This window comes from Lissotriton helveticus, chromosome 8 (assembly GCF_964261635.1).
Source record: "Lissotriton helveticus chromosome 8, aLisHel1.1, whole genome shotgun sequence".
In the NCBI taxonomy this organism is placed as follows: Eukaryota; Metazoa; Chordata; class Amphibia; order Caudata; family Salamandridae; genus Lissotriton; species Lissotriton helveticus.
Window position 1 is genome coordinate 1,149,567,608 of NC_136069.1, and position 26,259 is coordinate 1,149,593,866.

The 26,259-nt window shown below is 43.4% G+C and overlaps 1 protein-coding gene across 10 annotated transcripts in view; it reads left to right on the forward strand.

Moving 5' to 3' along the window:
• The window catches only part of MAP4K4 (mitogen-activated protein kinase kinase kinase kinase 4), a 642,366-nt gene that overhangs the window by 243,686 nt on the left and 372,421 nt on the right, over positions 1-26,259 (forward strand). For all 10 annotated transcript variants that reach the window (XM_078658041.1, XM_078658045.1, XM_078658037.1 and 7 more), the window contains exon 3: positions 17,180-17,236. In XM_078658041.1, the coding sequence (XP_078514167.1) occupies positions 17,180-17,236 (57 nt within the window). The remainder of the gene's footprint in view (positions 1-17,179; positions 17,237-26,259) is intronic.

The following is a 26,259-nucleotide window of genomic DNA, read 5'->3' on the forward strand; positions in this document are numbered from 1 at the left end:
AAGCCCTGTAGAATGAACAGCAGTAACATCAAGGTGATAGGAGGAATGCTTGAATTAATCTCAGCCACTGGCAGTCCCTCGGCCACGTTAAAGATCCTAGTTTGTCACCCCGCGCCATTCTAGATAGAGACCAGCCCTATGCAAATCCCTCTTGGTCTTCATCCAATAGGACCAGTCCAGCCCGACATGCCTGGCCAGGTCCTGTCTAGATGGTAAAACAGCAACCCCATACATGGTGTATGAGAGATCAAAGCTGTCTGGGAATGTGCTATGAGAAATGAATGCTAATGTATTTGATATATTGCTCTGGCATAGGATATATTACGCATTATCCATTTTAGTTTGTGTTAATAAAAATAAATAACAGATTATAAAAATATTTTTATATAAATTGCAACAATTCTAAATTGTCCTTCGCTTGAGGAAGACAATCTATAACGGGGGACAAAAAAAGGTTCAAAGAAAAGATCCTCTAATGAAATGGGCTTTCTCTGACATGAACCTCAAAATGTGAATTCACTCCTTTCAAAGATTCACTCATCATAGTGTTTTTATTGTATGATTATTTAAAATCTTTACAATCTTTACAAGCAGTAAGAAATGTACGTCAACAAAATTTAAAATACAGGTTTAAAAATTGTCATTAAGTCTAATGATTATCTAGCAATAGTCTTTACGGTATATCACGGGCCTCATTCAACGGTATAGAGTCCAAATGTTTTGCTTTAGTCTATATCAATTCGTTTGCCTGTTCCTTTTCTTGTATCTGTTTTAGTGCCTTGGACATGAACTTGATTCCTCGACATGTAAGAATGGGGGAAACACCGCTTAGCCACCGTATAACCGCCTGTCTGCAGGTCCGGATTTTCAGTGTGTTGAAAATTCCCCGAAGATATCTTATTCTTAGGCCTTGCAGTGTTGGACATGCGCATAATATGTGGGCCACTGTTTCGTTCTTGTCTCCACATAGTCTGCAGTTGGCGCTATCTGTTTTGCGTTTCCATGAAGTCATTAAGTCTTTTGTAAAGTGCGAGCCCATACGGTACGCTATGTGAGTTTTTTTTAAATGTTGACAGTAGTGTTGAGCTAGAAAACCTTGCGGTTTTTGGGTGGAGTATGTGTTAATTACTGTCCAGGCGTGTCTCCGTTTGCTTAGGGTTTTTTTGTCTGTAAGCAAGGAGATCTTTTTTGCTGATCCATTTGCGATTTTACAAAACTGCTTGTGGTCAATGTTTTTGTTCCACACCTCGTGGAGTCCAAGGGTTGACAAGCTCTGGTTAAGAAATTCTCCCCAATGATTGGTACTTGGCTGGTTTATTTGGAAGTTTATATCCTCCCAGCACATTTTATCCCAGGAGTCACCTGGTGCGAGACGGAGCTTGTGACAACATTTTACGAATGTAGAATTTGACCTAATTGCTTGATTTTGTAAACCAAATTCTAGTCGAACTTGGGCTGCTGATGCTCCTTTTGGCAACCCAAACACCACTTTATATATCTTGTTTTGTAAGCTGTTTAAAATTGATGATTCGCTCCCGAGCCATCCAATTAGACCATAAGACAAGGTTGGAATAATCTGGGCGGCCATGACTTTTAGTAAGTGGGTGTAATTTGGACCGCCCACTGTCTTGTGCAGTTGTCTATATGCATATATTAGTGATTGCGCTTTTCCTCTTAGTACCTGAATGTGCTTATTTTATTTGTTACCGCTCTCGATGGTCATCCCCAGATATTTGTACGAATCCTGTTCTTCGAGTGGAGATTTGTTGATTGACCATGTATATTTAAGTTTCTTTCCCTCCGTGATTCGCAGCACTTTAGTTTTTGTTTTTGTTCAACTCCAGGTTTTCCTCTGATAGGTACGTAACCAGCGTGTTCACTAAGCGTTGCAGCCCGACTGGTGTTTTACTAAGTAAGACAATATCGTCGGCATACTGCATTATAGGAATGGGAGCATTTCCTAGTTTTGGTGCATGGCTTTCTATTACCTCGTTTTCTTCCGATATCAGCAAGATATAAATTAAAGAGGCTGGGAGCAAGGACGCAGCCTTGTTTAAGTCCGTCCTGCGTTTCGATTTTGTTAGTCAGGCTGCAACCGTTTCCTTGTTTAACCCTGGCCCATGTGTCACTGTATAGTGTAGATATTGCATTTATTAGGTATTCCGGCATCTTCCACTCTCTTAGCTTGCTCCACAGCCTTGGCCTGCTAACATGGTCGAAAGCTGATTTTATATCGACGAAACAGGCATATAGGTTCTGTTTCCTTTTTTTGGCCTTGTCTGTTATTAAGCAAAGGGTGACCAGATTGGTAGTTGTCCCCATCCCTGTTCTGAATCCGATTTGAAACCTTGGGATTATTTTCCTTAAGGTTTCCCAGTCCTGCAGCTCTTTCAACAGGCAAGATGCATACAACTTGGCTTCAACATCAATTAAGGAAATTAAGCGGTAATTTCCAGGCTCTTTCCGATCCCCTTTCTTGTGAATTGGGTGGATTATATTTCCTCTCCAAGTTTCTTGAGGAAGACAATCTATAACGGGGGACAAAAAAAGGTTCAAAGAAAAGATCCTCTAATGAAATGGGCTTTCTCTGACATGAACCTCAAAATGTGAATTCACTCCTTTCAAAGATTCACTCCTTTCAAAGATTCACTCCTTTCAAAGATTCACTCCTTTCAAAGATTCGCTGCTTTCTAAGATTCACCTGAGCATCTTTTTCGCAGTGTTTAACACCAGCCTGAAAAATTACGTATTTGATCGATAATTTTCTCCTTCTTGTTTTGGTGCCCATCGTCTGTTAATGACGATTGTGTTCTTACGCACCTGCCTATAGAGTTATCCAGCTTATAAAGTTTATTTTTTGCAGCTATATAAAGTGATTTGGCACCCTTGAATTGGGTCAAGATTGTGCCTTTTAAGAACCGGTAAAAAAAGATGTTGACACTGATCCACCTGCTTGCGGAAGGAGACTGGATTTATGCTCCATGTTATCTGTGAACCATTTTGCAGCCAGTAATTAAATATGGTTTTATTTAGGCTGAGGCAAAATGACAATTAACACAGTACAATTTTCGGGACGCCAGGCTGCGCGCAACTGTCATTACGCGAAGTTCCTGGCCTAAAGCATCCTGCGGAATTACGCGTGTCGGTGCTGCATTTGCAGCTAATTTAAAGCGTGGGGGTGCGGGAGTAATGCAAACCACCAGAATTTGAGTGGCTGCTTTTTAAGACACTTGTTTTTTGCGGGCACTTTTTTTTCTAAATTGGAAATGCATCCTCTTGAGCGAACTATCAGATTTTTGTATTTTACGCACCAAGCCATTTTTTGGGGGCGTAATCTCCCTGAAATTTTGCGTAATAACGATAAACAAACTAAGCAAATTTCCCAAAGCCTTACTTAATCTAAAGGTTTTAATGCAGCATTGTGTACAGTGTATTCACGTAAACAAAAAACCGCCTGATTTCGCCAGTTTGATAGTGCAATGCTCTGCGAGCAGAGGGCCTGAGTTGTACAATTTACCTACTTATGGCCCCTTTGGCAAGAGGGATTCTGGGAACGGACATGTGGCGCTGTGCCTGCCCGCCTTGGGTGTGGCTGTCCTTTGTCTCCACTTCCCCGGGGCAGAGCGCGGTATAATGTTCCTCTGAGTGACACTTCTTGTTTGCCGATCATACCCTGCAGAAGGCCTCCCGCTGGGATGTCTGACTTGGGCACACATGAGGGGGACATCTGGATCGGGTCGCCCTTGAACCCGTCAGCTGCCGGTCTCCCATGGGGGGCGCCGGACTAGAGGAGGAAGACGGTGCTGGGGAGCTCATCCCTGATTGCTGAAGCACCCCGTCACTTCCATCTCGGCACCCTTTACTTGTCTTTCGTTTTATTGTTAAGCATTTAAAATGTATACACATTGATGTAGTTCTGTAAGGTTTAACTCGCAAAGGGGTGCGGGCATCAAGAAATACCCGAATGTATTGCACATTTTATCACCTATTAACCTACAACCCCGTACAGTTATACCATTACTGAATGCCCAGTGTAATACCAACTCCAGCGGATTAACAAAGGCACACACCCATTCTTATGGACCGCCTTGTGTGGTTAGTTTTCGATCTACGCCCACTAGTGGGCTGGTGACAGACTGGGAAAAGAGGCAAAGCTAAAGGAAGAGTCGTCAGAGAGCCTTGCTGTACGAGAGACTTCTCATGCTTGTAAATGTAAAACATGCAACTTGAAAGCAGTTGTCGCAGATTGTGAGGGGCTACTTTGCAGTTCACGCGTTTTGAACTTGGTGTTTTTACCTGTAATATAACAGCACAGCATTATATTCTTACAATGCGACCGGTCACCGAATGAAATGAAATCCTGTCCCGTTGGTTGGACCCGGTGATGAGCCGCGGAAACGGAGCGCCGGCCGGCCTGGGGCAGAGCTGGGGTGACCGGCCTCTGCGGGGCCCCAGCGAGCCAAGCCTCGGCCTAAGTGCGGGGGTTCGGACGACCGGTCTACGCCGGGGGCTCCCCCGCCGGACGCGTGCCCAGCTGTCCGGCCTCAGCTGGGAAGACCCTGACCGCAGGTTTTTAAAAAATGTATATTTTGGTGTGATTTCTCATAACCAACTAAACACTGGTCCCTAGTAAAGCGGGCAGATTGATTTCTCATCCGGCCAGTGTCTTTCCACGCATGTGCTTTTCATTAACGGATCAGTGCATTATTGGACTAATGCTCTAGGTTTGGCATAACTGAACCGTCCGGACGCGAGTCCACGCGAGAAGTCATTTGTAAAAAGAAGGCCCATGATTGGAAAGTCGGGGTCTCGGTGGTGTACCCCTCCCTGGTCACCACACCTTGAAAGTGTGTTGGCACTTCAAATATTTAATTATTTTGCTGCTTTGTGAAGGGTGACATACTGCAATGAGTTTTTTTTTCTAAAGTACACTCCAACCATTGACCTCATAGCATCGTGGAGTATTATTTGTAAATATTGCTCATTTCATTGGTATGCGTTTTACCTTCCTCACGCGGTGCTAGATTAAGGACACCGTTTTCGATTGCTTGGCTGACATTGCACAACCGACTGTATTCTGGGAGTTGTAGTCTTCAATGAGGACTAGAAATGGGTTGACACACAGTTTAACGGCACTTTAAGTTATGCATGTTAAAAAGAAAACACTGTCTGGTGGGGTCTCTGTTTTAGCAGCTAAGGGCATAAACCGGACACGTGGAATAGGACAATATTATCCACTTTGCGTTATTGCATATGTAAACGAATGCTGTTTTTTTCCCTTTTATTTTACCTCTGTGGCCTGCTCATAAATGGGCAGTGCACGTTCTGAATTTATTTAAACCCCGTCTTCTGGGGCATAGTTGACAGCCCCGAGTAGACGTCCCTGAGTGCAGCTGAGTGCACTGAAGGGTCGTGGACCGTGAACAAACTGTTGTGCAGGCCACCACGCGCCATCCGGCGCTTCCCATGAGTGTGTCACGTGACCGCGGACGGGCAGCTTTTCTTTCCGATTGGCTTGCTTTCTAGGATTAGTCACCAGTAACTACATATGCTCATAGCCAAAGTTTGCTTTACTTCCCATTTAGGGCGTATATTTCATCTTTCTGAAAACTTTATCCTGCGACCTTGGGGAAGCTAGCAGCACCCTTCACGGCCCCGGTTTAGCTTTGCTGTCTGTTTGCAAGACTAAAGCTCGGAATCTCGGCGTACATTTTTGTTGAGGGAGGTTTGTATTCCTCCAGTCTCCTCACCCTGGCACAGATGATTCCCATGAGAATTGAGCTCCTTTCAAAACAACCCTGTCTGTAAGAGGACATAATTGAGTCTAAACAATAGATTGTTGTGTTAGACGGCAGCGTGGATTTCCTTAATTATTTTTTCTTGCTTATATATTTTTACGTTTTGGTTTTTCACTTGTCCTTTTACAAGGGCCGATCTGAACGATTACCCTTGTGAATTAGAAATATCGTGGTCCTTCTAAAAAAATTTGCTAAAGCAGAATCGCTTTAATTGCTTATTAACCTTATTAGAGACTTCTAGCCGCAGATTCCTTACCTTAGAATTTACCCTGGGAGTCGGACTGGATCGAGACCTATGTAGTCAGCAGTACCCCTGTGTGGGAAGTTGGCGTCCCTCAGCTCCGGAAATGTTATCGACAGTGTCTATACAGATGTCACCCAGGTGCGCTGATGTCAGTTTTTTTCTTCTTTCTGCGCAGATCCGGGAAGAGCTACCCCTTAGTCTCTTTTTGACTAATAAAACGCCCAAAAAAGCTTAGTCTTTTTGAGGTCTTACCTCCTGGTGCAGCAGACATGTCCTCCAAGAAGGCCAGTTTAAGCACTGTGTCGCCTGTCACTGACAGATGTCAGTGAGGGACCCTCACCATGTTTGTCTGTGGTGACCCGAAGGCCTGCCTCAACGTCCGCGTCATGCACCCGAAGGCCTTGAGGGAGCGTTCCCTCAAGCTCCTGGCAGCTGAACGCTGTGACACTCAAGGTCATCGTCAAGTGGAAGATCCTGAGAGCAGTCGCAGAGTCTGAGAGCAGTCGCAGAGTCTAAGGTCGTCGTCCCACTCAAAGTCGTCAAGCCTTTCGGATAAGTCTCAGAGCCACAAGAAGAAAACAAGCATTTGCAATGCAATAGGTCTCGCATTAGGAAAGTTTGAGCTATTGGTATTGTAAATGACATTTTTTATTTGTTTTGTTTTTGAAAATAGCAAAATTAATAGCGTTGTCATTTACAATGCCAATAGTTATAACTTTCGCAAATGTGACACCGATAGCATTTGTAATGCAATATGTGTTGTATTTACGTGACTTACATGTATTGATATTACAAATAACAATGGCTGTTAATTTTTCTAATTAATTAATACTTAAATAAAAGTTATTGTAATTTCTAATGGCAATAGCTTAAACTTTTGTAGGTGCAAAAGTTGAGGAACTCGGGATTGAATTTTCCCCAGATTAAAGTGCTCTGTTTTAACAAGAAGGGATTCAATTATAGAGTAGTTTAAAAAAAAAACAAGCACTGGTTACTGTCCTAATGCTTAATTAAAACAAAATACTTACAATGAATGTTTGAACTAGAATTGGGTTCCTAGTAACTAATATAGTGTAAAGTTCCAGTGGCTCTGTGATAGAAAAATTGAACATTTCAAAACATTTGGGGTCAGTCACATTGATCATTACTACGCAAAATGTAAAGCCCATACTGAATAGACATTAAGACGTCTGCCACAAGGTATTTTTCAGCAACTTATTAAATGCCTTGGAACAGTGACATTGGACAGTCCCTGGACAAAATTAAAAACACGTTATTTACGTGGGGCACCCAAGGCAACGTCTGAAGAAGAAGCTGAATACCGAGATGTAGAACTGGAGTAATGTCGTACTGAGGTGTGCCCCCATCTTCACAAGCCCAACCTCGGTCTCAGAATTTTTTTCTTTTAAACACACCTCACACTGTCACTGCTTATCTCAACTCCCTTACGACACTATTACTTGTATTATTTAACATCTGTGCATAACTCAATAGGATCAAAACTCATTTGGGGTCTTTGTGAGTAACTCAGCATCGAAGACTCAGAACTACGAATTATTGTGCAAAACTAGAAAATCGTAACCAAGACAGCGCTTGAAGATTAGTCTGAGATTTTACAACGGAGCCATATCCAATCAAAATACTAGTAAGGAGAACAGATAAGTTGTTGAGCTTTGTTGAAGTAGTATACGATACCATACCATCTATTTTTTTCATATACAGCCTCCCACACCTCCGCGGTTAACAGGCACCCTGCTTTCAAACCTCACTCACACAAACAGGAGTCGTTGTCACCGATCGAAACCTCGAACACGGACCCTCAATACTGTGCAAATAGACCGAGCCTGCCCATATGCCACATCAATTGGTTTCGCTCTTGGAACAACTCTCTGATTGGTTGGTGGCCATGCTCATGTGTTAATCGAGTGTTTCCGCTCAGTTTACACACCCAACAGGGAAAAGTAGTTTCTTGCTTTGAGCAAGCACTCGTGCCGGGCGGGGCGCAGGAACCTTACCAATAGTAAACAAGCAAAACAAGTGACGTCAGGCGGGCGCGTGCACTTCCGCGCAGGCGTAGAGTGTTCTTGGTCGCTTCTCCGGCACCCGCCCGCCCATCCATCGGGAGCCGGGCAGAAGGAGCCCACATGAAAACAGGTCAAGAAAAGAGCCTGGTGAGGTGAGGTAAGGGGGGGGGGGAGCGTGTGTGTATGCAGTGTGTGTGTGTATGCGACGGCGGGGGTGGGTTCTCTGTATGCGTGCGTGTGTGTATGTGCGCTCGTGTGTGTGTCTCTGGTGAGGTAAGGGGGGAGCGTGTGTGTTTGCAGTGTGTGTATGCAGTGTGTGCGCGCATGTGTGTGTATGCGACGGCGGGGGTGGGTTCTCTGTATGTATGGGTGCGTGCATGGGTGCTCGTGTGTGTGTGTGTGTGTGTCTCTGGGTATGCGCATGCGTGTTGGTGCTTCCGAGGCAGGAGAGGGGCACGGCGCCGTGCGCGCCCACGAGGTGCAATCTGCGCTCGTGCACCCTCTCTTGTCCACATTCCCAGAAACGGGTGACAATAGATGTCTTCGCAGACTAAGCAATGCTTCGCATTGCTTACGTCTAGCTCGACCTAAATAAGTCAAAGCTCTCTTTGACTTCACCGCGTCCGCTGGCTGACTAGACGGAGTGTCCCTCGAGAACTGACTCAGCGATTGAGCCATCGCGTAGGCCGAATCTGCGCCTCCTCGCATTTCTGGAAGCGGGAGCAACCCCTCTTCAAATGTAGGAGTTTTATGAGGCCATGCTCCTCCTATTTAAATGGCCGTAACCTCCGGTGCACCTTCATGGCCCGTGGGTTTGGGAGGGGGCTTATTGGATCCACACCAGCACCTCTGGCACCAGTCAGGCCCCAAAGATCCACAGTTCCTTTCCCAGCGTCGGTCCCAAGGCTGAGAATTGTGGCTCATTTCTCCTGATACTGCTGCTAAGTGCAAATTAGAAGATGTTGTTCGCCAGGATGCTTTACAGTAGGCTACTGATGTAAGGCCCTCCCTAAACATTGGATTCTGTCCGCTTGCAGTATATCTTCTATGGTGAGGTGATTGGGGATGCTGTGGAGGCAATTTCCATCACTTGTGGTTATTAATCCTTTAATTGCGACTGACATGAGAAGAAGAATCATCTACTGAGAAACCGATTATCAAAGAAACCTAGGACGTGATGGCAACAGCCAGCCAGCATAGTACTTGTAGAGGACACGCCTTCTCAAAAGCAGCGTGTTGTCTGTATCCCTCAGGATCCGTAGTTATCAGGAGGTTTGACATACTCTGATTGATGTTACCAGTTAAGTAGCCTTCTCAACTCTTAACCGCATTCTTACAGGGCAGTTAAAGACAAAATATACACTACAAGGCAGATGGAGTAGGGGTTCAGGGCCGACCTGATCCACATAAGGCAAAGAAGTAGGCATAGTTTCTAGTGAGGCACACGTTTATTTTTGTTGAGGTTCTGAGGGCAAGCTAATTTAGAATATGGAATAATTTTGTGAGGTCAGTTTCCTTTTCTGCTCTCTACTAATTAACAATGTTTCTTTTCAGTATTCACTATTTCCTAGTTTTTTTTGGATGCGGTCTCAAACCTTCAATTATTACTATCTGTGCTTAACCCCTTTGCTGCTTCTTTCGGCCAACGGCCGTCGCAAGCACGACCTCTGTAGTGATGCGCACGTCCTTTGGCCAATGCGGCCCCGCCCACTCCGCTAAACCGCTGCACCGCGGCGGAATTGCTGCTGTGGTTAATCTAACACAATGTTCAGAAGTTATTGTGTTGCTGAAAGTGCATGAAGAAATTCGATTATCTCCATGAATGTCCACATGTGGTGCTGCATTTTCTTTCACCTCTCGCTTAGTGAGCAAGACTGGTCATGGCGCACGGTCAGGTTGGGGTTTGAGGTGTCAGTTTTTCGAACTACATTTGTATGCCCTGCTAATACCTTTCTCATGTCAATGGGTTTTGGAAGAGTGCAGAAAAAGCTTTGCATTCTACTGAAACCTGTGCCCAGCAGATGTAGTGAGTCTGCAGCCATCGTGTGAGTTAAGCGCACTGCAGCTGATGCTATCCCTTTCAGACTCTTTAACTCCCCCTCCGCCCTGCTAGCCTCCCCGCTCTCCTTTTACCCTGGAGATTACTCCATCTTGGCCCTACTTATGATCCCTACTAGAGTTTATTCGAGGGGTTTTCCAGAGAAAGATTGCTTGGATGGCATGAAAGCATGCTGCCAGTGAGAGAGACCCACACAACATTATTTTGGTTCTATTTTCACAGTCTAAATAAAAAAATTCCAAGGAAGGCAAGCGCTGGAGCAGCCGCATCAGCGCAGTAAAGAATTTTGGAAATGTCTAAAAGGAGGGCTTTATGCACCTTCTGGCAGTTTATCAAGAACGGCAAAAATAAATGGATCTTTATTCATATTCCCTTTTCTCCGCTGACTTTCACAACTATGAATGCTGCTGCTGTGGGCTGGGAAGGGTATGTGGTCAGAGTGTTGGGGGAGAGCTCGCGGGAAGGGTCCACTGGTGGCAGTAGAAAATGGTGGTTCACTAGTCAAAGTTGGTCGAGCCACAGCACAGTATGGCCGAGAGTGACATTACAGGGACTTCAGTGTGGACAGCAAGGAATGATTAATCCCCTAAAGCCCTAAATGCCACACAGAAGAGTATGATCACAAGCTCAACCATCTTCCCTCCTAGCATGTCCGATAATGGTACTCTACCCATTAATTAGTATACCCTTTGAAGACTAGGGCACATGCCACATTTTTTAAAAAATCGAGGTGGTGTTCAAAATGTAAACAGGCTAGTCTGTGATATGAACCAGCTGAAATGCTCATTTGGGCATCATGGGTGCCAGGGGTAGTATGTCACGCAGTCTACGGATGATTCCTGTAGGATGAAGACACACACACACACACACACACACACGCACGCACGCACACTCACCTCCTGTTTCGCGGTTTACAGATAGAGTAGGGCAAAGGGTCTAACAAGCTATCAACATTGTAGCAAGTAATATATTAAATGGAGGTGCAAGTGTCAGTTACGTTAGTCACATTGGCACTTGCGGCCTGTCTGAAAGAATTATGTGGTATTCCCTTGCATAGTAATGTAGATTTGTTTATTGCATGTTGTTTTACAAGGTAATAATTGAGACTTGTCAGGTTAGTTATAGCACTGCTTTATTTTAAACTTTTTCTCAAGCTGACACCCTAGATTATCTGAAATATTTTCTCACGATTTGGCCGTGTGCATGCAAGTTTGTGAATTATGTATTCCTTTTACGACCAATCATCGGATTTCTTTTCTGCCGCAGCTGTTTGCTCTGTGTTTTGACTGCTGGCTGTGTTGTTGTTACCTTCCTGGGCCAGCACTAGTTTGTAGCAGTGCTCAAGATAAGCCAATCCAGTAACCGCTTTTCACATGACGTTATTGGTGAAAAACGGTGAACTTCTCCAAATCCACATCTGTCTTCCAGCCTCTCATTGTAGGCCTGTTAATGTTGACGTATAGTGTGTCCAACTTCAAATAATTCGCTTTGTTTGCTTTCCCACTCTGGAATCTCAGAGCTGGTCGAAGTTTTATTTTATTTTTAACCCTCGTTTAAATACTGTAAAGGCTTGAAAGATGGCTGTCTGGTTTGAGCACCTGCTGCTGCGTTGCTTCTATTGCCTACACGTGACATTTTATAATTCAAACCTTGTCTAGACAACCTTTCGTTTTTTATTACTTAGATAAAAAATGACAAATATGTTCCTCAATAATATGACTACTAATAAGCAGCATTCACCGTAACTTTTTAGCATTTTTAGTGGGCTGTAATGACATTATATACTCATTTATACATGAAACTGGAGCAAGCTCTTTTTTTGCATACGTTTTCCAACCTTCTGCATTTTTATCTTGCTGTATATTGCTTTAAACCCTAGCATACATTTCAGATTTCATTGGAAAAAAATATATTTAAGTAGCATTGCAAAAGCCCCTAATCCCCGTGACTGCCCCTGTTTTTACCTCTTCCTCTCCCAGGAACTGCACTGTACAAAGGCAATTAGTCACGACTGTAGGCGGGTTTCAGTATGCAGTCACGGCCAAACCTCGGCATCTTTACGATTTACTTCAAAATCGAACAATCTAAGCTCCTTTTTCCAGGGACAGATGAGGGCCGGGCGGTGCTGCATAAACGATGCAAGCCATTTTCTTTAGATTTGCTTTTGCGCTTCGGTTCCAGTTGTTGTCTTTGCAAATATATAGACACATTGTTGTGCATTCCTTTGTTCTTTTTGCATGCTTGCTTGCTTGTCCATCTATCCTCCTCTTCCCATGCTTGGGGTGAATAACACAATTATAGTATTACATGTTATTGTTTATGTGGTTTACTTCACTTATCGGTGGCTTTATAACAATACAATACTCTTGCAAAACCAGGGTGTGAACTTAAAACCAGAGTGCCACCTCGAGGGCATACCGATGCCGGATAAAATGTACTATTAAACAGTGTAACACTATTCTATGCAGTAGGTCTGTAAACAAAATCATATCCACATTACAATCGGATAATCTGAAATGTTATATAACTCATTAGAGATGGGCGAGCCACTGAATGTTCGATCCTGAGGTGTGGCTCTGGCTGAGCTCGAAGTCTGTTTGGAACCCCGAGCTCCTAACGAGCCGAGTTTTCATGTGGCTTCTGCCTGCTTCCCTCACTTTACCCAGTATGTGGCATTATGGCCAGATCTGCTTGCTATTTTTGGGCCTGGGGACCAGGTTCGAGTCTGGCCTAGTCTCAAAATCCTGTGAATATGGTCAAATCACTTGATATGTCAGTGCCTTTAAAAAATGAATGCGACCTTGTGTAATCTAACTTGTGCTTATGTAAAGCCCTCCAATACCTACAGGTCGAATTTGCGATGTATAAAACATCAGAAAAATGCACAAAGATGTAATAAGTACACATTAGCTTAAAAAGGAGAGGGAAATAGATGCCCATTTAGTGGTTAATATTTACAAAGTGAAACCTGAGAACCTGGATAAATGGCTTCCCTGCTTCAAGTGTGTGGTCTTAGCCAACTATTGTATTATACCAGAATTGCTTTTCCTTCATAATCGGGTATGAAAGCGCGTAAAAATACACCAGTACAGTTTACCAGATGTACAAAAACATATTGTGTTTGATTTAATAGATTATGATGTTGCTCAATAATGATCTGGGCCACATACAGGGTTCATTTGGCAACTGTCTTGCCTCTTCCTTCACTAATACCGCTGTCAGTGTGGGGTATGGACAGGAATGGTTCTAAGTTCCTGTTTAAAAACTCACTTTTAATCAGCACTTCTCAGTGCAGTGCTTTAATGGGAAGTATTAATGTAAAAAACATTTTTTGTAGAGACTTTATCATACGTTACGTGATGTTTGTTGTATGTTTCTTGTATGATTTACTTAGCAAACATTTTCAAGTCTTGGTTCGTGCACAGGCTCTATCTAAGAGTCAAACCAGACCAATGGCTCGACTTTCCACCTTTAATTTTTTGGCTCACCCACCTCTGTAACTCGGTGAAGCCACTGAAATTCACCATCTGTGTGTATCACGTATTCTTATATTGTTGTTTACTTTCTAAAGTTGATTTATGGAGATGCTTGAGAACGAGGGTTGTGACAACGAGAGCACGTCAAACAGATCTGCAGGTCAAGTACATTGTGTCCACTGGGCCCTTGTGCATACATTCCTGCAAGTCCAAGTGAATTAAGCAGACCAAATATGGTTTAGGGTAATCTTGTTTATAAAAACAACAAACTAATGTCAAGGGTGTTTAGTCACTGCTTGGCAGTTTTTGTGTAGAAAAATGGTAGAGTATATATTTGGTTTTCCAGCTATTTGAACACCTATGTAAGGCAAAGTTATCTTGATTGACCTTCAATGGAAAAACAAAACAACAAAAAACAGACAAAATCTTGCATCAGTTTTGAGGCTGAGTTGGACCAGATGAACGATTTAGGACTGTTCTCGTTCTGCAAAAGTTGTTTATTTTTCTGCCTCTTTAGTTTTTTGGGTAGAAAATAAAGGTTTGATAGCCTCGTAGTCTTGTTAGGGGTTGTGATTGAGTCTATGCTTGCTGGCAAACCACAAGTTGTCAAGGTCTTTTTAGGCAGGCTTGTAAGTATTTCAAGGTTAAGAGTTCCATTCTTTTCTTGGTGGTGTAGTTCCTTGAAGCTGGCTGTGTTGTAGCTGTGCAATGGGAAGAGCTGGTGGAGGGATAATGTTTAGGAGAGAATGAGTGGAGGCATTGCACCAGAGTGACTTGGGCTAATTAATGATCAGTGGTGTGGCCCTTTGGACTGATTAGGGTGGAGGCAGTATGTAACCACATGCTGAACTGGCAATTATTATGATTTTACCCGTAGCATACTGTCTGTTTACCTTACAAGCTCAGTTGGAGAATGTTTTAAAGCAGAGGTCTTCCCACTTTGAAGTGCTGAGGTTTCTCTGCATCATTTTGTGTTGTAGAGTTCTTTTGGACTTATTTTTTACAGTCAGTCGTAGTTGTACTGTGAAATCATACAAGCATGTTTTTAGAAGTGCCCTGGTGGGAGGGAGTGCTGAAGGCACACATGGAAGGGAGAAATAAGAGCCCTGAGGGAGCGGACCCTGCTGGGAGGGGGTGCTAGGAGCCTATCTAGATGGTGCACTACAGGGAGAGATGGGGCGCTGCTAAGTTCTGGAGAGGGAGCTCGAAGGGATGGAGAAGTGCATTAGACAGGAGAAAGGCAAGAGGGAGCTCTCTGTCTGAGAGAACAGAGTGAGGGAGGACAGATTGATCTTTGAGGAAGAATCATTGCAGGAGCCTGGAAGGGAGTAAAGTCGAGTAGTGCCAGGAGTGAGTGCTGTAGAACTAAAGAGGGAGGGAGAGCTCTAGGAGTAGGCTGGGTGGGTTGGGGGGCACTGCAGAAATTCGGGAGGTAGTTGGGAAATGATGCACAGGAGGAACCAACACAGAAGCTAGCGATGAGAGTGCTGCAGGAGCTGCAGTTGGGAGGCAGGAGGAATATCCCCACCCTCACCCCTCGTTCATCCAGTACAACCATGTAGTAATGAGCGTGAGCAGTTTAATATACTTCCTTCCCTTATACACCCGCGTTCCCCCAAAATGTAATCCCCCACTCAAGTCGGTTTGAAGGGCTGAGACTCCAAAATGTTTTGAGCAGGGGTGCTAGACACTGCGAAGTTTGAAGACTACTCTAAAGTTATTGATTAAGTATTTGCTGGCGATAGGTTCCTGCTGTTGCGTGTTGCATAAACCGGAACAGACACTGCTGTAAGCATAGGGCTCTTGGTGTGAGGACAGTATAAGCCTGCTGTCCTCATCTCCGAACAACAGGATGCATGACATTTAGACATATTCTTCTAGTTATACTGTAAGGGATATTAAAGAGGAAATGTATGCTGATGGCTAGAGAGTATGGACAGAACACCATTTATTTGGAGTAGTAAGATATTTTCTTCCACTCCCAGTACTAATTATGATGGACTTGATTTTAGTTTTTGTGTCACTGCACTACAGTGTGAGTAGTAAGTGTGGTCATGAGCCACAAAAGTAAGTTAACACTGAGTATACCTGAAACTCCAAAAAGAAATCCCAAATCTTCATTTAGTTTTTTTTTTAAATTTAAACTGGCTTCGTTAGACTTCATTAATTGATAGAGTATTACTGCAAGCTTGACTTACTGCGCGTGCACCAGCTAAATTTACAATCTATTTGAGCTTGCACTTTTTAGGCTGGAAACACTTTCTCTTATTTTCAATTAGCCTGCCTACAATAATTTGTTTGCTCATGGCGACTTTAATGGCAGCTATATTTCTGTCACATAAAATCCTTTGTGACAGCTCATATTAGTAGCTTATGGCCCATGAACTGTTTGCCGGTTTGAGAAGCTTATCCATGAGAGATAAGGCAATTAATTATCACTTTGTTTTGCTGGACAAGTGATCACCGCGTATTTTCAACATATGGTCTGTTAGACAGGGGCCCTTCTGTTGCGAGCTCAGAGTGCGTAATATCATCAAGGCAAGTAAATAAATTTCAGCCTTTACGCATTTTTCCTCGATTGCCTTTATTAGTGTTTTTTTTGGGACCTATTCATTGAAGATCAAAATGCATGAGTTCGGAAAGAAAGTAAGTTTATCCTTTCCAAAAACATCTTTTCAGGAACTTCTTTCACATGGTCATCTTGGTAACTGTGTGCTGATGGCAGCTCAGATGCTGATGCACCTTTCCTTTCGTAGAGAGAGTTTGTAGAATGATATGATTTATATTAGAGTAATGATTTAGATTTGATTTTACTGCCTACATCAAAGCACGTTGTGGCGCTGGGGATGGTTTTGGGCATTTTTGTGATCCAGAGGATATGCACGTTTATGATTTTTTAAAAGTTTTATATTTTTAGAAGATGATATATGCGAAGGTGCCTGTGATGCCTCTGACCTTTTTACCTTCGGGTTTTCATATAGTGTTTTAATACACCTGTAACTAGAGTATAGTATAGCTATGCTGCGGAGTATGAGTTGCGTATTGTAGTGACAGACGTGGGAAGTGAAAGCAAGCCACACGTTATATTTATAAGATCTGTAGTATGATGCAGTAACATTGCGCATAATCTAGTTTCCTGTGCCTTATAATGCTTGTAAAATCCAGACTACCAGATTCTTCAGGCTGTACCAACGTTGAATTGCCCCATTCCTCACCCCTCCACTCCCCGCTATAGAACCTCGCTCACTGGTCAAATGTGGCCCTTCTTTGTGATGTCATCACAGGATCAAAGGTTGTGTGGTGTCACTAGAGCTAGCCCGAGTTTTTGCCAAAATAATGTCATTAACGAAACCATTGGTGTAGTAAGTGTCGGAGGTAAATACGAAAGAGTTCCTTCTCTTGAATGTTGTTTGTGGTCTTTTCATGGTCGCTTATCGGTCAACTGAACCAAGATGACGATAAGTGTAGGAAATTACTTCGATGTAAAATTCAGTGTGGACTGTTAAAGAAGTCTGTTGGTGTGGCGTTATGTTTCCTAAACTTTTTAATCATACTGCTCTTCCTCTTCTGTCCCCTAGGGTCGCCATGTCAAGACGGGGCAGCTGGCAGCCATCAAGGTCATGGATGTTACAGAGGTAAGCCAACAATTTCCTGTTTATCTTATTGCGGTGAAAAATCATGACTGGGGGAAGAGGGAAGAGCTCTAGGTCTTTCTAGACACAAAAGTAATGCTATTGTTTGTTCTTTGTGAGACCAGACACAACAAAGCACCCCCCCCCCCGTGTTGATTTGTGATGCTTTGTCTTCATGATGAGGCCACACTTGAGTGGTGCATTCTGATGTCTCCACATGCTTTTATTTTCTTTGTTTCACAAAGTGGCTGTTGCGATTCTGGGTACCTTTAAGTACTGAAGTGGTCTGGCAGATAGAAGAGTTTGTCTTCTGTGTCAGAGCCCTGATTTGTTCATGCTCTCCTTGTTGTAAGATCTGCGGTTGTGGGTGGCAGGAGTTGAACACATTGCCCTGTATGTATATATGTCCTGTGTCTATAGCGCAAGCCCAGCAGAAAGTCGGTGAATCACTGTTCAGGGTCAGATGCGAAGACCCACTCAGCGTAGGGTTGAAGGGGTATGTGGTTTCCGAGACCGAAAGCAGAGTCTTGCTGCGTTATGATGTAATGTTCTTTAATGCGGCGAGTCTTCAACTCTAGACCAAATTGTGTCAGGATACAGGGATGTCGTTTCTGAGCCTTGATGCAAAGGCTGTGTGAAGGTCTGTTGCCTTGTGTTTTTTTGTTTTTGTTTTTTTTGCACTCCAACTCCAGTCTGGTAATCTCCTGACGCTGGGTGTGCCAGGAGCCACTGGACATGGGGAACTTGTCACGTTTGTTTAGCCTCAGCACTCGCACGGCTCATTCATGGGGTATATATCTACAGAGGAGGGTGTCGGAGAAAGGATATAGCAGCCTGGTTTATTGCTGAAATCAAGAACCATAATCTATTGGAGATCCAGTTGTCAGTGCAGTCCCTTGTTTCTGTCTGCACTGCTACACTTATCAGATCAGTAGTACCCACTGAACTATGCCACTAGGAAGCACTTTAACGTTTGGCTGATTTAAAGACAGGTTTCGGGTAAAATGCAGCTTTTCATTTATGTAAATTACCCGCAACAAAGATAGTAGGTATTTATACACAGTCTTTAAATAGAAGCAGTCCGGACATAATATACCCTGTAGTTAACCAGAATTGGCAAAGCCAATTGGTCTTGCCTATGCAAGAGCTGTTGGCTTTGCCAATATGGTTTAGCCACGCTGTACACCAGCGTGACTGCTGTTCAGTTAGTGGGGTAAAGGAGAGTCTAGTGTCGTTAAGTGGAGTAAGGTGGAGTGTTATGGAGTGGCATAGAGAATCGTAGTGTAGAGTTGAGTGAACTGGAGTGTCATAGTGGAGTGGTGTAATGTGTTGTGCAGGGACTAAAGTGTCGTTGAATGGAAGAAGATAGAGTGGACTAAAGTTGCGTAGAGTGTTGTGGAGTGGCATAGACAGTGTTGTGGAGTGGAATTGAGGGTGTTGCAAAAAGTGCTTTAGAATAGAGTGACGTAGAACGTAGTAGATTGTCATGGAGTGACCAAGTGGAGTAGTGTAGGAGAGTGGAATGGCATAGAGTAGGGTGACCAGCTGGCATTGGTACAAATTCAGGACAGTGAGTGTAAAAATTCAGGACAAAGGATCAAAATTCAGGACAAAATTCAGGACAGAAGGTCAGAATTCAGGACAAAAATTCTGGACAAAAGGTAAGTTTTAAAGACACATCGGTGGAAGTCGCACAATATTACATGAGTAAATAGACAACCAACACAAGCACAAGTCAAAATAAGTATATATTAGGTTGAGACAACCTTGAATTGCATCTATTGTGTGTGAGTGAAACTTAAACACCTGCGATTGCATATTCCCGCCCCCCCCTCCCAAAATGAAGAAATGATCAAAAGCTGAAGGCTTTGCAGATCTTACACGCCCCCTCTCCCCCATTGAAAATAAACACCTGATCTGATCAATCATCCCAAGGGGGCGTGGAGGGGGGTTGGGGGGGGCGCCCGGTAAATATGAAAATAATATCATTACAAATGCATAAACTTTGCACTTTTGGCGCAAAAGAAATAAATAATAAATAATCGTGTGACAGTTTAAGAGGCGAACAGTGGCTGTATCTGGGTAACATGCGCCAAAATTAAACTTCCACTTTGCCAGAGCTTGGCCCCTGGTGAGGTGACAGGAGCCCATAAACAAAAACCTTTTGCCATGCCCTGGGCTCTGGCAGCAGTAGCCCCAGCAAATGCTGTCACCGAGCAGAGGGCCCATTATCATTCTGTATGTGATAATTAGGCCGACATATAGAATGCTAATGGCTTATAGCAGTCTGTGCCACATCGGGGAGGGCTTCTGCAGGCCACTGATCGCAGCAGGAGCGCTAGCTGGTCCCTGCTGTGAGAGTTACAGTACTCCCAGGTTGCTTGCAGGGGGACAGCTCGCGCAAATGTCTGGAATTCTGGACAAAAGGCGTCTGTGAAAGAATTCCTCACGGACAACAAACAAGAGGCCCAAATAACAGACAATTCGTGAAATTTACAGATGGTTGGTCACCTTAGTTACAACCTCCCCCCAGACTCCTGTGTGTGAGGAGTACAGTCCTGTATTTACAACCTCCCCCCAGGCACCTGTGTGTGAGAAGAGTACACTCCTGTAGTTACAAGTTCCCCCCAGGCTCCTGTGTGTGAGGATTAAAGTCCTGTAGTTACAAGCTCCCCCCAGGCTCCTGTGTGTGAGGAGTACAGTCCTGTAGTTACAACCTCCCCCCAGGCTCCTGTGTGTGAGAAGAGTACACTCCTGTAGTTACAAGCTCCCCCAGGCTCCTGTGTGTGAGGAATACAGTCCTGTAGTTACAACCTCCCCCGAGGCTCCTGTGTGTAAGGATTAAAGTCCTGTAGTTACAAGCTCCCCCCAGGCTCCTGTGTGTGAGGAATACAGTCCTGTAGTTCCAACCTCCCCCGAGGCTCCTGTGGATAAAGAGTACAGTCCTGTAGTTACAACTTCCCCCCAGGTTCCTGTGTGTGAGGATTGAAGTCCTGTAGTTACAAGCTCCCCCCAGGCTTCTGTGTGTAAAAAGTACAGTCCTGTAGTTACAACCTCCTTCAGGCTCCTGTGTGTAAGGATTAAAGTCCTGAAGTTGCAAGCTCCTCTAGGCTCCAGTGTTTGCGGAATACAGTCCTGTATCTACAATCGCCGCCCGAGGCTCCAGTGTATTCGGTCAGTGTCTTCAGCTTATCAATTCAAACATGCTGACCTAAAGGAAAGACTATATACTTAAAAAAAGGGAAATTATTAAAAATAAGGCTTTAATTTAGTCTTTACCTGGTTCAAAAAGTCTTTATGAATCTGTGGTCCATTTGTAGGTTTTCAGACTGTAGTGTTTCGTGAATTCTGATACTCTGTACTGGACAGTAACAGCCCATTTAAAGCACTGATCATATTACACCTATTTTTTTCCTTTGGACATGAGAAAACTTAAGTGCAAAGTTTTCATGAAAATTAAATGTGGCTGTTTACGGTACTTCTCGGGGTGCCTAATTCCATACCTCACCCCACGAGGACATTCCAGTCTGTCTCCTTCATCTCAATTATCGAGTCTATATTTCTGAGGGATTATTTTAATTCCTGTCACTTAAGAGAGTTCTTGAGGGACGGTAATCTTTTCAGATATGATGACACAATCTCTATTTACGGTAAGGTAGCTCAGTAGTTTGAGCCCCTGCAGCCAAGACCAGTACGTAACCTAAAGGTCAAAAGTTAAAATGGTGACAGGGACTTGCTCAACCCTTCAATCTGAAGAGAACTATGGCCATTGCTTATGAGTCCCCTTTTGTGGTTACTACGAAATGTTTGAAGCAGTCTAGAGTAGTCATTCAAAAACCTAATAAATTCTGGGACTTGTAGTTTTGGTTCACTTCAATCGCTCTATAAACATACTAGAATGTGGTGGATTTGCTAATAATACATTTATGTTTACAGGCCCTGCACTTTGCAAAACTACCCTAAAAAGAACACTTTCCAATATTTGAGAGAGAGACCGAGAGGAAGCGTGATGGGAAAGGGATAGTTGTAAAGTTTTTTTTAATACAAGCTCACTTTACATCATGAGCTACGTAGGGGGTATTTCCAAACCATTGTTTTTTTCTAAGTGTTCAATTATTTTGCTTCATTGGTAGAACTGCTTAGCTCTATTCCTGATAAAGTGTCACTCAAAGTGTCACAATGACGACATTCAAATATCACCCAATAAGCGCTCTATTGGCTCAAACACTTAAGGCCTATTTTAAAATGAGCCTACTATTACATTCTGGGCTATTTTCTCCCTAATATATATTGCCAAAATAGACACATCTTTCGGGAATAGTTGTGCTTGCAGCAAAAATAATCGCTAATTCTCTTACTCTGCTCTTCCTAGTGACTAAACGTAGATAGTTCCTTTCGTAATGTTTTTATTCAATATGGCATCAGAACGTATCACCAAGGAGTTATTTTCTGTATGAGGGGAGAATTCGCTTCTGTGACTGTAAGATGTTACTTTTATGAACAGATAGGTTATAAATGGCAAAGAATCGTAATATAATGAGGATACTCGTATAGTGTGAGAGAAGGCCCAGAGATCAAAGTGATTCTTTTTCAGGGTTGGGCTGGTTGCAAACTAAAACTTTGATGCTCTTATAAATGCTCTCACAGACGGATCGTGTGCTGGCCCCTGCTGTGAGAGTTACAGAACTCTGTCTGCTTGCAGGGGGCAGCTCGTGCTAATGGCCGAAATTACGGACAAAAGGCGTCCGTGAAAGAATTCCTTACGGACAAAGGACAAGTGGCCCAAATTACGGGCAGTCCGTGAAATTTACGGACGGTTGGTCACCCTAGCATAGAGTAGAGTAGTGTAGAATCGAGTAGAATGGATTGTGAGTGAAGCGGCATACAGTGGAGGAGTGGAGTAGTGTGTCGTAAAATAGAGTGGAGTAAAGTGGCATGGAGTCGTTGTGGTGTAGTGTTGCGGAGTGGGATAGAGTGCTGTGTAGCGGCGTAGAGTGTAAAAGAGTGGAGTCGAGTTTCATGGAGTAGAGCATATAGTCTTGTGGAGTAGAGTGAAATGATATAAAGTACAATGCTGCTGAATAGATTGGCGTAGAGTGCATTGATTTTTAGAAAAGGGGGGCAGAGTCCATTGGCGTTGTTTCGGAGTGATGTGTAGTGGTGCAGGGTAGAGTGCAGAGGTGTAGAGTAGAGTGCAGTCGCAGTTATAATGTAGGTGTGAGAAAATCTTTAGAAAGCAAATGAAATGTAAATTTTTTCTGCCCTATTTAATGAACCTCCTGACCTTGAACGATTTAAATGGCTCACCATCCTCATGTAGAAAATAATAATGCTTTCCTGTGTGCAAAAATAGAAAGGCTTCGAGTCAGGCCTCTTCAGCCTTTTGGTTCTTAATCTGCCTCTCACGTTTTGTTTACAGCATAGGTTATAGATCATCCCTCCTAAGCCATTGGCTCTCTTGATCATGTGCGCATCTGCTGAAAAAAGTGCACTTCAATTCCTGGGCATGGTGGGCCAGTGCTTTACCAATGCTTATTTCTTTCCATTCTTTTTCTTTAAGTTATCCATGTGTATTTAAACTGTTTTCAGGTTATGGTAATTCAAATCCAGCAGTACCTTACTTTGCACCAGTAAGACCCATATTTTCATGTGACATGAATTAAAACTAAAACAGGAACCCTGTTCTAACACCTGCCTGCTAGAAAGCACCCGTAGTATTTGTTCTATTATAATTATTGCCAGTTTAAAAAAAAAACATTTTTAATTTAAGCATTTGGCCACCACATTTTGTCGGGGCAGGGTTATTTTTTAGAATGTTTGTTGCATCTTCTTAGATAAGCAATTACAAAAAGTGTAACCATCACCCCAGTTTACCTATTGACTTTACCAATGCCTCTTTAATGTAAAAGGTGGTGTACTCTGATTATTGTCACTCCTTTAAAGAGCATACAGAACCTTGTGCGAGATTAGGCTCCTAAAGAAGATATGCCCCAAACGCGACCTGCAGTTTGATTAAAAAATATATATAATTTAAAATGTATACCTAAAAAAAATTAAGACCATTTTATAGATGTTTTTCAGCAAAAAATTTACTATCTGCTACTAAAAGCCCAAAATCTGTCCCTGTTGGATGCCCACTCACTTTCCATTTCATGTAAGTCTTGCAAGAAAAGCCCCTTCAGTCTTTGAATATCGATAAAAGGCTGTTGAGTGGGTCATGTGTTGCAGCTTTCGGCTGAATTTTCAACGGGATTTTTTTTAAATTCAAATAAACAGGCCAATAACTGTGATAGCCTATGTTTGCCAAACTTTTCTGTAGGGATGATTGATCCAAGTTGGCTCCAGCCACGTTTAATTTGTTCTGGGAGTTTGTCGTAAAAGAGCAACTTTAACTTGTCTCTTTGATAATGGCTCAGTCCCTCGAGAATCTCCTGTTACCTGTCCTGTTTAACACCTGTCTAACCACTTTCTTTGCAGTTTCCTGGGAGCTACCCACTGCATATCAATCCTTAACTAACACCACCCAAATTGTATACCTGGAGGTCTAGGTCAATAACAATGCTAGGTCTCCGCAAAGTTGCATAAAATCAGTTGAATTCGACATGAAAGACCACTACTAGAAGCATAATGGCCCAAAGACATAAGCCATTTGGTTTAGTTCAACAAAGCAGCTATTTGTGTCAGTCCATCTGGTTGGTCAGTATTCAACCTTAATTGATTTACTTTTTGGGGAAAAAGCAATCCCGGAGTGTCAGTTATCTATTTAACAACATCTGATTTTCCCACTTCACTGTTTTTAAAAACAAAATGCGATTTATTTTTCCGTGTTATAGGGCCTTTACTGTTGTGGAGGCATACATGCTTCCGCTTAGATTATACCAGTTCCCTCTGTTCAGACTTTCACCGGTTCCCTTTAAATCTGTTATTGGTCCAAAAATGCAGAACTGTATTAGGCGTATGGCTTGAGAAAGAAGGATCATCGTCCAAATGGTCGAATTGTCTATCCCGCCCTTCAATGGCTCAAGTCGAGGGCAGAAGTTTGGTGGACTACCGGTCTGGCATTTAAGTCTTGAAAGCACTGCACCTTTGTGTATACCTTAAACATGTGAACACATACTTATACCCCCTTCAATTTATGTTGAAAGTGCAATTCATCTCTAACTTAAAACATGGTGCAGTTACAGTGCGGAGTGTGAAAAGCTTTCCTTGACCAAGCAGCCATGTGGAATGATCTCCTTTGAAATCCAGACAGCCCCTGTTGTTTCCACCTTCAGACATCTCTTAAGGCTCTCCTGTCCTAATCGACCTCTTTTAACACCAGTACCTTAAAGCTCTTCCATCTAATGTGTGCTACACAAGTGCCTATCACCAGGCTTGGTTGTGCAGTGTATAAAGAAAGGCAGCTGGGTAGTGGATCAGCCACAGGGCTGAACTGAAGGCCGGTGTCTGCGTCCCTAGTGAGGCAGGGAATTGTTGTGGGAAAGTGATTGACATTGAACATGGATGTCCAGTGTAGGTCCAAGAGGCCTGGATCCGTACCACATGAGAGGAGTTGGCCTAACGGCTAAGGCGCTCGACCTCGGACCTGGGGATCTGGGTTCGAGTCTCGGTAACGACGCCAAAACCTCCTGTGATTCTGGGCAAATCACTTAATCTCCCCGTGCCTAAAAAAAACAACAAAAAAAACCTGAAAGTGTGTGTCCTCGTGTAAAAAAAAAAAAACGTAACTTGTGCTATGTAAAGCGCTCTGATAACTGATTCGGTTCTAGTTCGCGCTATATAAAACTCAACCAAAAAGGCTAGGCACTGACCATGTAAACGAAGTCCCTTTAGCTTAATAAAATAGAAATGTGTGCTCTAGCATGGATCTGGCGCACCTGGACTCTCGCGGGATAATCGTGACCTAATGGATTCCAGTGCATAGGGACATGGGATGTGGGGTGACAGGTCACTCAGATTATGGGAGGGGATACTTTGTGGGGGAAAGATTCACTAAGTGCATTCAAGTCATTTCTTGGAGGGAGAGAGAAGTTCACATTTCCATGGGCAGACTATGAATGTGAGAAAGAACTGCTACATAGGGCATGGCAATGGAGAAGGATGCCTTCAGGCATCTGGCTATTATTATTATTTTTTTTGTCATCGGTTTATTATGTTTTTTTCACAGATTACAAACATTGTATAAAAAAAACAAGAACCATAGTGCGTTTGTGCTTTCTCTACAGGTACCAGTCATTAGATAGCTAAAATAATCACACAGTTTCACATTGCATTGGTGAACAGCTCCTGCATCATACCTCATGGTGGAGGTCTTGCACTAATTTGATAAGTAATCCTACTATCTCCCATACCGTACAAGCGCAAACCCTCTGTATAACTTCTGCAGAGGTGAACGCCTTCGTTGGGTGATCTGGCTATTTTTTTAATAGTTTTTCGCATAAGAGCCTATTGTGCTACTGATGAATACCTCTGAAGGGTGAAGAGGGGGGAACCTGAAGTTGCTTCTGAGAAGCTCCCATCTGTTGGGTATAGATGTGTCGCTTCTCAGAGCACCTTTGTGCACACAAACTGACGCGCAGTAAGAGCTACTTGTCCCAGATTGCATCAGAGGGTGAAGCTCTAGAGTGTGCCTCAACTCCACACCTCGGAAACTCAGGGTCCGATGTCTCATATAGGCCCATCTCCCTATTGAAAATGGATGACTGCGGTGCACAGACGAGCTTACTGGATTCCCGCAGGTGACTGGAGAACCTGATAAAATCTCACTGTGGGCAGACACTGTGCTGCTATACTTTAATGATTCAGGGGTCGATATCAAGGCAGTCCTCTCGCTCTTCAGGATATTCGAAGGCTACTCAGGATATGGGATTAATTGGGACAAATCAACCCTGTTCCACTGGGAGGGTCCAGACGGGGTTACTAGAGGATTTCAAACTTCAAGAGTAGGGTTCACGGATGAAGGTAAATTTCTTAGAAGGAAATTTGGGTAGATTGATAGGGTTCAGGGTGGATGTGTACTGATGGGA